At 35.2% G+C, this 19,044-nt stretch overlaps 1 protein-coding gene across 1 annotated transcript in view; it reads left to right on the top strand.

Moving 5' to 3' along the window:
- Positions 1 to 19,044, top strand: part of LOC141511476 (myosin-13) — a 72,678-nt gene that overhangs the window by 16,663 nt on the left and 36,971 nt on the right. The window contains exons 11-21 of the mRNA XM_074220642.1: positions 2,482 to 2,600; positions 2,694 to 2,843; positions 2,942 to 3,112; positions 4,701 to 5,010; positions 7,755 to 7,828; positions 7,989 to 8,076; positions 11,387 to 11,504; positions 14,078 to 14,201; positions 15,306 to 15,442; positions 16,003 to 16,258; positions 17,426 to 17,668. Of these exons, the coding sequence (XP_074076743.1) occupies positions 2,482 to 2,600; positions 2,694 to 2,843; positions 2,942 to 3,112; positions 4,701 to 5,010; positions 7,755 to 7,828; positions 7,989 to 8,076; positions 11,387 to 11,504; positions 14,078 to 14,201; positions 15,306 to 15,442; positions 16,003 to 16,258; positions 17,426 to 17,668 (1,790 nt within the window). The remainder of the gene's footprint in view (positions 1 to 2,481; positions 2,601 to 2,693; positions 2,844 to 2,941; positions 3,113 to 4,700; positions 5,011 to 7,754; positions 7,829 to 7,988; positions 8,077 to 11,386; positions 11,505 to 14,077; positions 14,202 to 15,305; positions 15,443 to 16,002; positions 16,259 to 17,425; positions 17,669 to 19,044) is intronic.

Here is a 19,044-nt window from a genome sequence, read left to right as displayed (position 1 = left end):
AATTTCATTCCATAATTATGCAGTTATAACCTGTATCAGATAACTCACTGACAAGAGGAGAAAGCAAGGAAAGGAAGGAGAGAGAAAAATGTGAAACTCAAAATCTTATCAAAAAATGAATGTTGAAAACTATCTTTGCATGTAGGTAAAAATAAAGAAATAATTTATAAAAAATTATTTCAGTTAAAAGTTGAAATGTAATATGAGACGAAGTTCTCAGCTGAGAGAGAGCAGAAAAAGGAGAGTCATGAAAGTTTTGAGGAGGGGTGTAAAAGTTTTGAGGAAGGAAAGCTGCTGTGGTAAGTAGGAAAATAAATTATTTAGGGAATACAAAAGGATTGCCTTCCTTCAGCAAGAGCCCAGTTGAGCTTTTGTAGAATTTCTTTTTTTTACCAAAAAGAAAACTCTGACAGGTGTCCAGATAATTAAAAATCTATCTCATGATCTTAATGTCTCTGGGCTGGTATTGTGATTCATTTCCTGAACTCTTCCTCTATTCCTTCTTTTGTGTGCTTAGGATACTCCATTGATAATATTCCTTCTGCCTTAGTTTATCTTCATCCAAATATACTCCATTCTTCCTTCTCTAACTCCTTTTACAAGAATTTATCTCATAAATGTAAAATGCTCCCTTATCTGCCCTTCTTTCTTACCTATCCTGTTTTTTTATAAAAATTTTAATACTCTTCAAAGAACATTATTTCTATTGTGGGTCTCATTCCACCAAATGCCAATCTCTAACTATCTGGTAAAAACTGCTTCTCTGCATTTAATTCATTTGCATTCAAAGTCATGGGATTTATTGTTGTATATTTATTCTTCTGTAACTTTCTGGGCATCTCTATTTCTATCTTTATCCTTATGTTCTAGCTATCTCCAAGATATCTTCTTTAAATTTTGATTTTTTTTCCTGTTGAGGATACCACCATCCCTCCAGTTATAACTTAAGAGTTATACACTCTATAGCTTACTCTCGCCTCTATTATCCAATAACTTGCTAAATCTTGTTAATTCTACTTTTTTCACTACCTCTTTCATTTGTTCCATTGTTTCTATTCCCATAATAGGTCCTCTTTTCTCTTAGCCATGTTATGTGATTACCTCCTAATTGGTCTCCTTCCCTCCAGGCTCTTCCTTCTACAATTCCTCCTCCTCATGAATGTTCCTGAAAAACAGTTTGCATCATATCCCTACCTTGATCAAGAAGTTGTCGTAGTTCTCAATTGCTTCTAGGATAAATTTTAACTTCTCTATTTTAAAAGCTATCATGACCTGATTGTCACTTTTTATCCAGTCTCATTACACATTCCCTGTCCTTCCTCTCTTTCCCCTACCCCATTTCATGTTCTATATTTCAGTCAAGCCATTTATTTTCTTGTTTTCCATATGCAACTACACCCCCCATTCACTATGGCCTTTGAACAGTTGATCTCTTATTCCTAGAAGGTTCTCTAATCTTATCTCCATTCTTGGAATTTCTTACTCCCTTCAGGGATCAGTCTATTGATACCTCCTACCCACAACCAGACCTGATTCTGTCACCCTGCAAACACTCCTCTACAAAAAAATAAAAATAAATTTAATTCTTTCTATTTTTATTTTGTATTGCTTTATCTAATCTCTTTGGGACTGTTTCATTTTTATCTTTGTATTACCAATAATTAGCACTATGTCTAGTATGTAGTAAGTGTTAAATCAATGACTTTTAAACTGAAAAATATACATCAAATCATTTTCCTCATCCCTTCTTCTTTAAATTTTTAAAATCTTTAGATTTTCAAATGCCATCTTACCAACCTCTGAAAGCTGTAATTACTCTAGCAAGTAAGATATTATTTTTAAAGTGCTTAGCACAATGTCTGACATTCATTATTTTAGGGCTATTAGCATCATCATATCCTAGACCACAATCCAGAAAGATAAATCCCATTCTCAAAAGCTATCTTCTCAACCATCTCTTCAATTTCCAAATCTGCCTTTCTTTCTGAAACCCTTGTCTTTGAATTGCAACAGTGATAAAAAGTACACTTTTGCCATTTAGATTTTCAAATTCTTGCTCAAGATACAGTAACTTTTAAGAGTCTTGGCTCTTATTCTCACAACTGTTGTCAGAGAAAGTCACCAACTCTTATATTTGTGCCACTTGTTCTCACAGTGTTATTTATCTTATAAATGTAAAATGTTCCCTTATCTACCCTTCTCTCTTACCTATCCTGTTTCTTTTTTAACTGTTTTTTATAAGAATTTTTAATGCTCTTCAAGGAACAAGTTCTGTTGTGATCTCATTCCACCAAATATCAGTCTCTTTAGTTATATGGTAAAATCTTAAAGGTGTTATAGAAATGTTACAATAATATATGATGTGCCCAGCATATATGTATATATGATGTATGATGATACATAAAAAGCCAGAGAAAATTCCAAGGCTAAGTTGAGCACCTGGAGGTGCCATTAGCATTAATACTATTTCTCTTGTCATAGTGGCTGATAAAGCTGGATACCTTATGGGTTTGAATTCTGCTGAAATGCTTAAAGGTTTGTGCTGTCCAAGGGTGAAGGTTGGAAATGAATTTGTGACTAAAGGACAAAATGTACAGCAGGTAACTTTTGGTGCTTTGAATCAGTTCTTTTCTAGGGTTTGATTGTAACTATAAAAAATGTTCATTTGGAGTCTTGGGTGATCTTTTCTAAAGGTAATTAATTCTGTGGGTGCCCTGGCTAAAGCTGTCTATGAGAAGATGTTCCTGTGGATGGTCACTCGTATCAACCAGCAGCTGGACACCAAGCAGCCCAGACAATATTTCATTGGAGTCCTGGACATTGCTGGCTTCGAGATCTTTGATGTGAGTGACCAAATTCTAAATATATCAGTCTACATAATAACTTGATTTACCACATTCCTTGTTTCTTCAGTCTCACACAAAGTGTATGATTCATTCAGTTCAACAGTCTGGAACAGCTGTGCATCAACTTCACCAATGAGAAACTGCAACAGTTCTTCAACCACCACATGTTTGTATTGGAGCAGGAGGAGTACAAGAAGGAAGGCATCGAGTGGGAATTCATTGACTTTGGGATGGACCTGGCTGCCTGCATTGAGCTCATTGAGAAGGTTAGAAGATTCCTCTTACTATAAAAAATAAAGGATGAATTAATTATTCCTTTATGGTCAACAGTCTCCATTGTCTAGACTATCACTTAGTTGCCATAACTATTTCCCATGTTCCATATGTTTTTAATATGTAAAATATTACCAAATTGATGCCTTTGAGTTCAAAGAAAATTAAACACTGTTGCTCAAAGTACATTTCAGAAACCCAAACATTTCCACAGGAAGTATCTCAATGCTGGCGAGGGTGACTTTGGCATTTCCTTTTCAGCTAGATTGTCCAAAATTCTTAAGAGTAAACCAGTGATGATGAAGTGACATGACATGAAGTTAAGAGTGAATGAAAATAAGGAAGGAGACTTTCATTCTGAACATAGCTGTGGGAGGGAAAAATTACAGAATCAAGCTGAGGCTACAGTTTGGGAAAGGGGTATTTAAGATCACATTTTCTAAATCCTAAAGTGGTCTTCAGTATTTTACCCAAAGATTCTATTTCTTTACAAAGTAACTCCTTGATGATCAGCTATGATGGCTACAATTCCTCTCACCTGTTAAGGAAAATGCCATCTACATCCAGAGGGAAAAAACTATAGATTCTGAATGCTGAGCAAAGTATACTATGTTCACTTTTTTAAAAACTTTTTTGTTTTTTCTTTCTTTTTCATATTTTTCCCCTTAGTTCTAGTTTTTCTTTCACAGAGTGACTAATGTAGAAATGTGTTAAATACAATTTTATACGTACAACCTACATAAAATTGCTTCAAAGGGGAAGATAGTATGAAGGGAGGGTGATGGAAAAATGTGGAACTCAAAAGTTTACAAAAAGATGAATATTGAAAACTATATTTGCATGTCATTGGAAAATAAATAAGAAGGAAAAAGGGGGAAAGAATATAACTCCTTTGGCATATGCTTTTAGTCAGATTGTCCAAAATCCTTAAGAGTAGCCCTATGTTGATAAAGTGAAATACTTTATCACATAAAGTGACATGAAGCTAGGAGTGAATGAAAGTTAAGGAAGGAGATTTTCATTCTGAACATACCTGTGGAAACGGGAAAATTATAGAATCAACCTGAGGTTACAGTTTGGGAAAGGGGATATTTAAAATCACATTTTCTAAATCCCAAAGTGGTCTTCAGCATTTTGCTAATTTGTTATGTGATCTCACATAATGCTCTTGTCCTCCTGCAATTTTCTACTCTTTTAAACTGTGTCAAATGGAGAAAATAACACTTGCAGGGCTTACTAGGAAATCATTTTGTAAGACAAGTGCTCTAGAAACATGAGATATCATTACCTAGATGGGCTGAATAATAAAAATCTTTTCTTTAACTCAGGTCTTCAGTTTCTCAAGGCTACTGTAGACCTCCTTCATAAGCACTGGCTTGTTTTCATTCTAGAATTCTGCTGGATTCAGGATTTAGCAACTCTTGTCTTATTTACTTCTTCCAACTATGGTGTGTTTGATATATATATATATATATATATATATATATATATATATATATATATATATATATATATATATATGTATATATAACTTTCTAAGGAGGAAAAAGAAAAATCAGGTGTCTATTGTCTTTCTTTCAGCCAATGGGCATTTTCTCCATCCTGGAAGAGGAATGTATGTTCCCCAAAGCAACAGACACATCTTTCAAGAACAAGTTGTATGACCAGCACCTTGGCAAATGCAACAACTTCCAGAAACCCAAGCCTGCCAAAGGGAAAGCTGAGGCACACTTCTCCCTTGTGCACTACGCTGGCACTGTGGACTACAACATTGCAGGCTGGCTGGACAAGAACAAAGACCCCCTGAATGAGACTGTGGTTGGATTATACCAGAAATCCTCACTAAAGTTGCTTTCTTTCCTTTTCTCCAGCTACTCTAGTACAGAATCAGGTATGATCTCTTTCTCTCAGGGAAGCTATACAGTCAGATTTCAGCTACTTTTACATGTAGCAAACACTAGTATTCCAGAGATGCATAAGTAATGATAGACCAAATATGACCTATTAGGTAGTTTTCAGTGAGTTCACTAGTTGTGGGCACTTCCTGTTCCTTGATTTCTTCCTCTTCCTTACCAGACTAGAACCCAATACTGATTTCAGAAATGATGTTTGCCACAAAGTTTAGATTTGACTTAGTAACAGAAGATTTGTGGAATTCGACCTTGGCATGGTGTGGTACTTTGTGTATAGGTATCCTTAATTAATGAAAGAATTAAGCTCTGTTTATTGAATGAATAAATGAATGGATGTCTCAAAAACTAAGAAAAGCTCACTAATTCCAAATGAAAATGGAGAATGAAAATTAATGTCTTTGAAAAATGAACATTAAAATTGTAAAATACTTTTAAAGGTATGCTATTTTATTACTTTTAAGTACCTATATTATTACAATTTATATATAATATCAATAAATTGATTATGTTATTATGAGTTCTCCTTCAAATGATATAAATAATACCCCTACCATGCTTTAATAGTCTTCTGTGGCCAAAAATCATTTCTCATCTGGTAGATAAATTTCTAGTGATGAACCATTCTTAATTTATCAAGGCATTTTTGGACAACTGTATTTTTCTGGACCTTTAATTGAAAGCCTAAATAGCATCATATGAATTATCAGGTCTTGTCCATTGCTGGCAAAACCTTTGAAAAGTCAGAGTCAACTCTATGCCTCAATGAAGTATCAGAGTGGGACTTAAAACATGTAAAAGCCCTTTACAATCTGGCTCCTACCTACCTTTCCAAACTAACTTTATAATGAAAATTTTAAAATATCTTATGTAATTACTGGGGAAAAGATAGAGAAACATGAGCCAGATGAGTTCAGAATTCAGAGTAGGAAGAATTCTTTGAATGTTTACATAATGATCACTCATAGATCAATGTGAATTTGGTAAGAGGTCTCCAGTGGATAGCCCCAGAGATCTGTTTACCCTCTGCTGTTTATCATTTTTATGAATGACAAATGCCATCATGTTCATCAAATTTACCAATGATACAAGATTGGGAGGGGTAGCGAAAATATTGGATGACAGCATAATGATGCATAAAGGTCTTGAGAGGCTAGAAGTTATTGATTGCAACTGAACATTTAATAACTTTAAAAAGAATAAATATAAATATAAATTCTTACACTTGTGTCAGAAAAATCAACTTAATATTTATAAAATATAAAGGTTTGAGAGGAGCTTATCTGGAAAAAAGAGGTAAAGGTTTGTGGCATAGCATCCAATTTTTTTTGGCTATTGCAATCTTCAGCTTAAACATTAAGGGAGAAATAACTTACAGGAATAAAGAAGAGACGGTGCCACTGTATAATGCCCTAATTAAACCCTATCTCTACTACAAATTTTAGTTCTGAGTACCACCATTTAGGAAGGACATTGAAAAACCAGAAAAAATCAGAAGAGAATAAACAGAACCAAGAGCAATTAGGGTTCTCAAAGGTGGGATGGGCTATCTTGAAAGACAAAAGATTACCTGTCACTGGAAGTTTTCCAACAGGAGTTGTATGACCTATTCTTAGATATTCATAGTGAAAATTCCTCAGAAATTCTATGATTCTGATATTTCCTACATTTTTCCAGTCAAACTAAACTACAGGTTATTTGACTTATCCAGTGTTACATAGTTTATAAGTCCTCAAGTAGTATTTGAAACCAGGTCTTCCTGATACTGAGTTTAATCCCCATACATATAACCTGATCAAAGAGCCCATATAGAAAAAAATAGAGCAGACTGTGACTGGGCATTTCAATCCAAATCTTTCTGGAAAGGGAGTTTTCCACTTGCCATGGCAAGTTGTATTTTTGTATGGAAAATCTGAATTCTTTACACTCACATAGAAAAGTAATATTTTGAAGTAGTAAGTAGATTTTACAGCTGGGGTTGAAATGGGTGTAAATATAATCTGGAAAACATGTCAAAGAAAGAAGATTCAGAGAAAGAGTATAAATTAGAATCTGAGTACATTGGTGACTGCAATCAGAAATCATAATACATTTACTAATTCAGAATTTGTAATAAAGTAGATAAGATTCTTACTGAATTTAAAGAACACAATAATTGTGGCACAGCCTTTCATGTTTATGTACTTTAATATTTGGACCTTTCAAAAAATTGTCTTTTTTCATTTTTATTTGACTTAATGGCATCCATTGATATAAGAATTTATAATGTTTTAATTAGCAAGACATTGTACAACATACTAGGAATATTTAGACAAAAACAAAATAATCCCTGAACTTAAGGTGATTATGTTCTACTAAATGAATATATAGTCAAAATGATTTTGGAAAGGAGAGAGCACTAGCAATTAGAGAGTAGTGGTAGGGAGAGTAAAAGACAAACTTCAACTAGGGGATACTAAGAATACTAGAATGAGGACGGAATACATTCTAAAAGTGAGGGGTTGCCTCATATGAAAAGGCAATAGGAATGCCTAGGTCCAAATACTACTTGAAGTAACTATAAGCTGTGACCCTATGCAAGTCACTTAAACTCTCTTGAACTCATGTAAAATTGGGGAGTGGGGGTGGAGAGTGGTACTAAATAGCCTCAAAGATTTAAATTTATGATCTTATCATTTTCCTTACACAAAGCATTCTATAGACCAATCTCTCTATTTTTTCCAAGGTGATTCTGGTGGCAGTAAGAAGGGTGGGAAAAAAAAGGGATCTTCATTTCAAACTGTATCTGCTGTGTTCAGGGTAGGTGGTTGCCCCCTCCCCTTTGATTTCTTTCTCCTTTTCACACAAATCTTTCCCTATCCCTAGCTTACTTCATCATTTGTTTTGATGTTAATTGATACTAAGTGGAAAAAAAAGCATCTGGCAAAGATAAAATTTTTTAATTTGGTTTGTGTTACAGGAGAATTTAAACAAGCTGATGACCAATCTAAGGAGCACTCACCCTCACTTTGTGCGCTGTCTAATTCCCAATGAGACAAAGACTCCCGGTGAGTAGATGATCTATTACACAGATAGCCATTTGGTATTGACTCTTAAAGAATTATTTAATTTTTGCAACAGCAAAGGTCTATATAAATAATGTCTACAGTTTGCTAGATCTAAAAATATATCTACTTTCAAGTAGTTTATGTTTCAATGATGACTAAAATAGAAATGACATGAGGTGTTCTAATAGAAAGTGGAAGGATCATTCTCCTGTGAGACAGCTAGATTGACAAAGGGCAGAGTGAGCAACCTGAGGTCAGGAAGAACTGAGTTCAAATCCTGTCTCAGACACTAACTGTGTGACCCTGGGAAAGTCACTTAGCTTTTGTTCATCTCAGTTTCCTCATCATAAAATAGGATAATTTTTCTACCAATCTCTCAGAGTTGTTCTGAGGATAAAGTGAGACAGTATTTGTAAAACATTTTTCAAACTTTAAAGTACTATAAGAATGCAAATTACATCTATTATTTCCTTCCCCTTCATTCTCCTCTATCCATTTATACCACTTATAGAATAATAGATTATTAGAGCTGAAAGGTACTTCTTTCTGTGTTCCCTAATAATTGATGCATTCAATTGTACTGATTGGAATAGAAGAGATTAGATTGATGTGGAATGTTTAGGACTGGAGGGTGTCTTTAAAGATTACCAATGCAACCAATCTTCCCCTTTCCCCATATTATACGAAAAAGGAAGTGACTTGCTTAAAATCATATAGCTTTTCACTAGAGTATTGAGGTTCCAGTGCTAGAACCTAGCTTTTCTGATCACTTGACCTGCATTTGCTTCTATTTGACTTTGCAGTTATTCTCTAGTTGTTTCATCTGCCCAGACCGCTGTCAGATCTTTTGCCTCTGTCAGTCTCTCTTTATATTTATCTCTAACTATATGTATCTTTTGCCATTTCTCTGTCATCTGTGTTTCTTTATCATCTGTCTGTGTTAATGTCTGTCAGTCTGTCTCACTCTCTTTCTGCCCATCTCTGTCTCTTTCTATCTCTCTGTCTCTCTAATTCTGTTTTCCCCTCTGTCTGTCTCTCTGTCTCTCTCTCTCTGTTCTGTCTCTTTGTCTCTCTCTCTCTCTCTCTCTCTCTCTCTCTCTCTCTCTCTCTCTCTCTGTCTCTCTCTCTCTGTCTGTCTCTCTCTGTCTCTCTCTCTCTCTCTGTCTCTCTGTCTCTCTGTCTCTCTCTCTCTGTCTCTCTCTCTCTCTCTCTCTCTCTCTCTCTCTCTCTCTGTCTCTCTCTCTCTCTCTCAATTGATCTAAGCCCTGGGTTTTCACAAGACTAGTTTGAATACTGTCTTGGAAGAAAGAGAATCTCTTTTTAACCCATCTCCCCCCCAAGAAAACTCAATGATGATAGGAGTATAGAATATATGTAGTAAATGTGGAAGAAATGATTCCTAGAAAGAGAAGTGAATTATTTAGTAACCTTGTGGGGAAGGGGCAGAGGAAATCTACAGCCCAACTAGAACTGTTAGTATGAAACTAACTTTGAGTCAAATATTAGGAACTGAATATGTTAAGACAAAGGAAGAGAGAGGGATCTCTCTTGGTCTGAGGGAGAAAATATGTTTTCCTTGAGAGATCTAATGCCCTGGACTTGTTCAGAAACCAGGTGGGAAAATATGATAGGCAACAATTTAGCAAATATCCCTGAAGGCAAAATTATAAATGATATGATCATCAGAGCTTATTTCAGACCACTCAAAAAGAATGAAGAAATTTGAGAGTTTGAGAAATAGACCTCAAGCATGGTATAATTATGATGAGGGACTTGAGTTTTGCATACATCTGTTTGAATTTTCTCTTTCTTCCAAAGCAGAATAGCTAACAATTTACTGACTTGCCTTAATGATTAATTCATCTTTCAAGAAGTAGAGGAGCCAATAAGGAAAATTTATATTCTGGATTTCATTTTAGAAATGATAGAGACCTGGAAAGCGACTATTCAATTTTAGAACTTAGGACAGAGAAGTACTTCACTCTAGGACCTTTCAAGCAAAACAAACTCTTCCATTTATCCATTAATCAAGAAGCATTTATTCAGAATCTAATATGTGCCAGATTTATTCTTGGTTTCCTTGATTTCTTCAGCTGGAAGTAATCATTCCTTCCTTAAATGTGTGCAACACTTATCATATTCTATTCTGTATTAAAAGTAGATGGAGTATATGAACTCTGTGTTCTCTTCCAATTCTATCTTTCTGTGATATTGTGGTTTCCTGATTCTGCATTGCATTGCATTGCATTGCATATTTAAGTATGTGCTGGATTCCCTCTTCCACACATGCCATATAAGCATTATGAGGGGCAAGAACCAATTTTTTAAAAATCTTCCCAGAACCTAGGGCAGCATTTTGCACATAGTTGGTGCTTAATTGATGGTAATTCAATCAGCTAGATAGGAGATCTTACTATTTTCTATATCACTACAGTTTTATCAATAGAAATTCCTACTGGAAGAATATTTGGATATAGGGGAAAGAATAAGGAAACTCAGGCTCTAATCACTGACTGCATGAATTTTCATAGTCATTTTACTTCTCTTGGTTTTCTCATCTGCAAATGTAGAATCTTTTGTAAAAATAATGATGATATCCATCACAGAGGGGGAAGGGAATGGAGGGAGGGAGGGAGAAAAATGCAAAACACAAAACCTTACCAAAAAAATGATTGTTGAAAACTATCTTGGCATGTATTTGAAAAAAAATAAATAAAATATTTAATAAATAATGATGATGATGATGAACATAATTGTGATGATTACAGAGTTATTTTTTCTAGCTCTAAGAAATCTTATGTTATGACTTTATGCAGGCCCTCTTCCATCCCAATTCAATTCTTTCTGGCGACTGAAGTCATGAGAATTTTCAGCTATTGCCCAAGTGTACAAAACTTTAGATTTTTTTTATCCAGTCCCTAATTCTGCTCAAACTCTTCCTTTTTTTGCTGTGCTACATAATGGCAAAAAAAGAGAAAGATCTTGTTATTCAGACAGCATTAAGACATCCTGTCAAAGAATTAGACTAGAGGAATTTTACAATCTGAATTTGAGTGACTAAGTCTCAAAGGTAGATAGATCCTATTTTCCCAGACTATTTAATAGAAGAGAGAATATTACTTGTTCTGGAATTTCTTGTATAGACTCTACTTTTCCTATAGCTTATTTCCAAATTCATTTCCATATCCCCATACTCATCTCTTCTCTCTCTGTTTCCTCAAGCAAATGTTAATTAAAGAATTCCCTACTGGTATATCCTTCTCTCAGGTACTTCACAAAACAAGTCCCTTAATGATTCCTGTTTTCTCAGGTGAAATGGACCATTACTTGGTTATGCATCAGCTTCGCTGTAATGGGGTGTTGGAGGGCATCCGGATTTGCAGGAAAGGATTCCCCAGCAGGATTCTCTATGCAGACTTTAAACAACGGTATTTAGATTTCTTTTTCTTATCTTATGACTTTTCTAAATTCAATCAGACTTTCTCCTTTGCAATCTCTGGAAATACTTCTTAGGCATGAAAATGAATGAAGATTTAAAGGCTGCTCCTGTTTTCTTCAATTGATTTTTGTTATACATAGATTGATCCACCAGAATCTAATGGCTCAGGATCAGGCTATGCAGGATCTCAGAAATAACATTTCCCAGAGCACAGGAAATTTTGACATAGCTCTGATCTCAAATATCTTTCAACTCAAAACATTGCACATTAAATTCTGATGCTGCCCAGGTTCCAAGAGACACGGTTCAGGAAACAGAAGGAGTTATGTAAATGAGATAATGCTCAACTCTACAAGACTCTTACTGACTACCTGACATCATCTTTGGGAAGACAGCAATTTGTAAAGCTTGAAGTATTATATAAACATGAGTTATTATTACATGAGTACAGGAAACATACATTAGAAGATAATGTATAAATAATATGAAGAGCAAAAAAACAAAAATGATTTTATCAACAGATGGGAAAAAAGGCTTTTAAGAAGATAATGTTCTTGATGCTAAGTGAGATGAGCAGAACCAGAAAAACACTATATATCCTAACAGCAACATGGGGGTGATGATCAACCTTGATGGACTCCCTCATTCCATCAGCGCAACAATCAGCAACAATTTGGGGCTGTCTGCAATGGAGAATATTATCTGCATCCAGAGAAAGAACTGTGGAGTTTGAACAAAGATTAAGGGCTATTAACTTTAATTTAGGAAAAAAACTGATTTTGTATTGTCTGATATTGTTATCTCTCATCCTTTATGTTTCTTCCTTAAGGATATGATTTCTCTCTCATCACATTCAATTTGGATCAATATGTAACAAGGAAACAATGTAAAGACTGGCAAATTGCCTTATGTGGGAGGTGGGGGGAGGGAAGTAAGATTAGGGGAAAAATTATAAAACTTGAAACAAATAAAATCTTTAAGTACAAAAAAAGAAGATAATGTTCTTATTAATGAAAAAAGTTCTAAATAGCCTAGGTATAAAAAGGGCCATTTTATGAAAAAAAAAGATATAAAAATAAAAAAATAACATTATTGATAATAGACAAACACTAGACAGTTTTTCAATAAATAGACTAGTAAAATAAAACTACCCTCTTCTCCCCATTATTATCTGGAATACTTTTAGATGCTCTATTACTAGAACAATAAGAAAGGGAAAAGAATAAAATATATTATTACTGACAAAAAGAGGAGTCAAAATTAGGCTTATTTGAAATTAGGCATCTTTTGCAATGATGTTTTACTTGAAAAACTCCAGAAAGTCAAAAAATAAACTCAATTAAAGTATTAATGCCTTCTGGAATGATAGCTATTATTTTTACATAGCAAATAAAAACCAGGAATCAATGATATAAAAGGAAAACTCATTAAAGAAACTTACAATAGATTTAAATATCTGGAATCCAATCTGTCAAAATAATCAATATTTACATAAATAAAACTGTAAAAAAGTATACAAAAATAAATCAATGCTTAAACAATTGGAGGAATATTCATTGCTCATAGGTTGAGCTATTTCAACATAATAAAAATGATGATATATCCCAAATTAACATAGATTTAGTGACTTGACAATCAAATGATCAAGAGATTACTTTTTAGTAAGCAAAATAATAACAAATTTTATTGAAACATTCAAAAACTCAATGAAATAATATAAATAATGAGGGGAGAAGTATATTTCTAGTCTTCAAACTATGGTGCAAATCAGTAATCTTAAAAATCATTTTTGTATAGGAAGGAAAAAATAGGTCAATGGATTAGAATGGATGAGTAGGAATTAACAAAAATTACAAATCAATTAGTCCAAGAATATAAACTATTAGGGAAAGAACAAGAACTAGAGAAAACTAGTAATTATTTAATTAATCAATCAATACTATTAACAGTAATTATCAACAACTCTGTAGAAAAATAACAAATCTTACATTTTGTAGCATTTTTTAAATTTCCAAGCATTTTTACATTTTTTGAATTAGAGTGAAGAAAATGGGATCCAGAGAAACTAAAAGACTTACTCAAAGCTACTTAAATTAGTTAACAACAGAGCAAAAGGATATCTTGATTTCCCATTTTATCAGTGCCTAAGATGGGACTTCTGTGCCCCAGCTTCCCATCTGGTAGTTTTTCTATGAAGTCAATGGAATTGGTTTTGATGAAAACCTTATGAATTGATTCAACTTAACAGATTTCAAAATACAGATGACCTCTGGTCCAGAGAATGTTCAACTGTCTACTACTTACCAAGACAGATAGTTTCATAGCTCAGTTTTTTCTTTGTACCCTCTTAAACTACTACCCACAAGCACATATTTAATAAGTTTCTCTGGCTTTTTTGAAAAATCATCCTGGTGGGAAACCCTGAGACCCAAAAAAAAGTGCAAATAAGTTACATTTCCACAAATATCAAGTCATCAGAAATATCTCAGTGATTAGAGGGAATCTGATTGTGCCCTTGCATTTCTCCCTTTCAAGACTGACCTGTGGCTACTTTCCTTACAGGTACAGGATCCTCAATGCCAGTGCTATCCCTGATGGGCAATTTATCGACAGCAAGAATGCCTCTGAAAAGCTTCTTTCTTCCATCGATGTAGATCATGAACAATATAGATTTGGTCACACCAAGGTTAGAACCACTACTATCTTCTAGGTATTGCTGAAAAGAGCTGTAATAAAACAGAAGACAGCAGGTTTATGGATTCAAATATATTTGTATGAGTCTTCCTGAATGTCTCCATTGGAAAAGATATATTGTGCCCCTCTATGAATTCTAGGTAAATGGAGCTGCCTTTATAGCCTGCAACCCATACCTCCAGAGACTGGTGACTTAGCATAGCCCTGCTAACTCAAATTCAGTTCACATACTTGTCATGACATCACCTCCCTGATGTCATGGTCTTCTTTGAGAATGAAGGACAAAACATCATCATCAACATCATCATTATCATCATCATAGTATCTGACAGTGAAAGGGAATACTGACTAGTCAGAGGACCTAAGGGCAAACACTGTCTCCAATGCTTATTTTCCTATATAACTAAGGGCAATCTTAATTTTCTTGGGCTTCAGTTTACTCATGTGCAAAATGAAGTGTTTGAACTAGAGGGCATGTGAAGTCCTTTCCAATTCTAAATCTATTAGCCTATGTAAGGGACATCATCAAAGGAAGACTATATGGAATATATGATAAATGTAATTTATATAATATTAACTATATTCCAAGGACATAATTAAACCATATAGGAAATCACAATAATTTTTCAGACGTGAGTGTCAGAAAAAGAATAGGAGTAAAAGAAAAAACAGAAATCAAAGAGAAGACAACTATAGAGTAGTGACACTTTGGAAGAAATTGGGGACCAAAGGCAGTAAGTTGCTTTCCCCTTGGAGAATCAAAAGAGCTCTCTACAAAACAGTTCAGTGTGAACCAGACCTAGGCTTTAGGAAACGAATGAGAATGACTTCTTGCCTCCAGGACAGAGGAATGAATGAGGTAAAGAAAGGAAGATGGGGCAGTTGAGAGGAGTGATGTAGATGGGCAAAGTAATGGTGTTCTCTCATCAAAATGCACCAAAGAATTAGGAAAGATAGCGGGGGGTGGGGGGGAACAAGTCAGTATGTGCTTAAGAATACACTGTTAGCCCCCAGTGCAAAAGAAAGACTGGAACCCTGTGATTGGTGACATGATAAAAAAAATAATAGTTTTTATTTCTTACCTTCAAACTTACAGGTGTTTTTCAAAGCTGGTCTCCTGGGATTGTTAGAAGAGATGAGAGATGAGAAGTTAGTGAAACTCATTACCCGTACCCAAGCTGTGTGCAGAGGTTACCTAATGAGAGTGGAATTAAAGAAGATGTCAGAACGGAGGTAAAGGGATCCCTTTTTCCTCTCTAGTGATGACCCAAATGACCCAATCTTCTCAACTGAATATATTTCTTCTCATTAAATGATTTGTTACCATTTGCATTGAGCCTTAGAAGTTTGTGCCCCATGCCATTAATTATTTTATAACCCAGATGTTTATTCTTAAAATTAGCAGAGGGGTATTCCTCTGTGTGTGTGTGTGTGTGTGTGTGTGTGTGTGTGTGTGTGTGTGTGTGTGTGTGTGTTTGTCTCTCTCTTTGTCTCTCTGTTTCTCTCTCGCGTGCGTGCTTGCACAGGTCAGACTAGCTCCCTGGATCTTTAACTTTGACCTTAAGTTCATTCTATTTCAATATCTCATAAGCACTTTTTCTATGCAGAACATTTTACAAGATTTAAGGATATAAAGATGAAGTAAGTTAAAACTCCAGGCCTGAAGGAGTCTACAAACCTTCTTACATATCCTACAAGGGTACAATGCAACTGAAAGGCAATGTTGTCTTGGGGCAAATAGATGCAACGAGCATCACTCAGTTCCATTAAACTCTGTCCAAACTAATTTACAGAGATTCCATCTTTTGTATCCAGTACAACATTCGATCATTCATGAACGTCAAGCATTGGCCCTGGATGAATCTATACTTCAAGCTCAAACCCCTTCTCAAGAGTGCAGAAGCTGAGAAGGAAATGGCCACTATGAAAGAAGACTTTGAGAAAGCCAAGGAAGACTTGGCCAAATCTGAAGCTAAAAGAAAAGAACTAGAGGAGAAAATGGTCTCTTTGCTTCAGGAAAAGAATGATCTTCAGCTTCAGGTGCAGTCTGTAAGTAGTTTCTGATAGAGGAGAGGAAAGGGAAGAGAAGGATCATTTCATCAGCAATGGTCACCCATCCCCAGATAACCCACAGGGTTATCTTGAATGTCTGTAGGAAGTGAGATAAATGGAACATGGAACACCTGAGGCTCAAATGCTGCTGTAATAAAGAGGTCTAATTACAGCTGAAGGTGAATTTTATCCCCTGCCGCCTCCTCTAAAAATATACACACCATATGCTAGGAGGTTTTGCACTGAGTGGCAATTACTTCTATCAAAGATACCATGGTGCCACCCAGTGGCCATACAGTATTATAACACCTTGTAACCTCATGCTGAAAAATCCAATTATAGCTCTCCCTGGCTATAAAAGGTAATTTCTTTTTCTTCAATCCATTTTCCCATGGCTAATCATTATAAAGTTATGTTCTGAGAGGGGCAAAACAGTCTCCTGAAAGTAATATAATCACTTAATAATGCAACAGCCCTTTAAAAATATTTATAGGAAATGAGATAACTTTTCTGATAAAACATTAGCAATAATTAGCAATGTTCCTTAAGAGAAATGGTGTTTTCCTGAATTTCTTAAGTTTTCCTAGATTATTTCAGTTGCCCCAAACAAGCTATCTGTTCCCTTTTGCTAGAACTGATTTCTCCCTCATCTGATGTAACTGTCATCCCACTTTTTTGTCTTTCACAGTTTGACTTGTATAAACAAGTTATTTGCATGCATGCCTTACTTCCCCCCCACTAAACTTTGAGCTTCTAGAGATCAAGGATCATGTCTCATCACTTTATGCATCTTCCCTACAGAATTTAGCATGGTATCTTGGACATTATAAGCACAAATAATTGTTGAATTGATTGATTAATTTTAGTATTTATTATTTAATATAATAATTTACCCATTATTTGCCAGATGGTGTACTAGGTACAAGGATACAAAGACAAAAAATTAAATAATTCCTGCCCTCGAGTAGCTTTCATTCTATTAGATTAATGGAAGTACCTAGAATTCCCCTGCTCTTTACTGAGGCATCAGTTTTAAGACCATGTTTAAGTGCTGTATAGTACCTGACCTTATCCAAGCTATCAGATCCAATGCTTCTAGAGAAAAAGATAAACAAAGCCTTCTGTGACATTGGAACTGAGATGATTGTGGAAATTTTCTTCCAGGAAACTGAAAATCTGATGAATGCAGAAGAAAGATGCGAAGAACTAATTAAGAGCAAGATTCAATTGGAAGCTAAAATTAAAGAGCTAAGTGAGAGACTGGAGGAGGAAGAAGACACAAATTCTGAATTAGTTGCCAAGAAAAGGAAATTGGAAGATGAATGTTCATCACTCAAGAAAGACATTGATGACCTAGAACTGACCCTAACTAAAGTAGAAAAAGAGAAACATGCGACAGAGAACAAGGTGGAACCATCCCTCTAGGAAAGCCTTTGCCCATGAGACATTTCCTGGTAGCCAGGAGTGTATCTTAAATGGTGGGGAAGGAGTAGGGATTGGAAGTGCATTTGTTTCAGTCATAGAGATACAGGAAAAGGGTAGAGAGGGCAATGGAGTCCCCCCATTCTTTACACATATTTTGCTCAGGAATGCAATTCCATAACCTATCACTTCTGTCTTTGAAAGAGGAAAGTGTGACATGGAACCACCACCAAAACTTTATTTGAGATAAGCATTCAACAACATTTGCAATAGCTGTAACTTGACATTAAAGCAAAAGAAGTGATTTTTCTCTTAATTGTATGACAAACAGCAAAAGCCCAAGGAATGAAAGATGGGGGGGGGAAGTCATTTATGAAGCTCCTACTATTTGTCAGTGTTTTATAGACATCTCATTTGATCTTCAAAATAATCCTGGGAGGTAGAATTTTTATTATCCCCATTTTACTGATGAGGAAACTGAGGCAGGTGGAGGTTAAATGATTTGTCTAAGGTCACACATCTAGTAAATGTATAAGTCAAATTTGAACCCAGTCTTCCTGACTCTGGGCCCAGGGCTAAGTGGCCCACGTGCTACCTGTCTATATAATGGGAAAATAAAAAAGAAGATGGGAAGAGTTGATTGAAGAACCAAAAAAAACAAGAATTATTTATTGTAAATCCATGTTAAAATGCTGAAAATATATTTTCACTTTCAGCAAATTCAAGAGAAGCATTGTGGCAGAATGTAGGAAGAATATAGGATTTGGAATCCAGAGGATCTAGGTTCAAGCCAATTTAACTCTCTAGAATTGTTTTTCTTATCTGTTAAGGGAGGAAGGTAGACTACGTAGCTTCTAAGGGACCATCCAGTTCTAAAATATGATAAATATATGTAGATAGCAAGGCACATTTATATCACTTTATTAGTCTTATTAAAAATACTTTCCTTGCAACCCATTGAGGGATATAGACAAAAGGATATTCCCACTTAGAACCCTCTAGGCTTGTGCCTCTCACCCCCATCCTGCACTTGGATGGTAAGTTGGGTCCCCAGAAGGGAGACAGCTACTCTTCCTCAGGCTTCTAGGGATAACTCTGAGAATGGGTTTTTAGTACTGTCATTCCTTTGAGGCAAGTCTGTACACACACTTCTGTGATCCCTGTTAACAATTAGCCAACAAGACTCAAGTTTTTAGAAAAAGGAATTAAATTACAAGAACAATGAGTATAAAACATTCCCCTGAACTAGGGACACAACCAGGTAAAGTCCTCCTGGGGCGCAGAGATATCTCACAATTCCTAACACTGGATATCTCTCTCTCTCTCTCTCTCTCTCTCTCTCTCTCTCTCTCTCTCTCTCT

This window comes from Macrotis lagotis, chromosome 2, assembly GCF_037893015.1.
Source record: "Macrotis lagotis isolate mMagLag1 chromosome 2, bilby.v1.9.chrom.fasta, whole genome shotgun sequence".
NCBI classification, from domain to species: domain Eukaryota; kingdom Metazoa; phylum Chordata; class Mammalia; order Peramelemorphia; family Peramelidae; genus Macrotis; species Macrotis lagotis.
The sequence above is the reverse complement of the archived record's forward strand: the minus strand, read 5'-3'. Positions and strand labels throughout refer to the sequence as shown.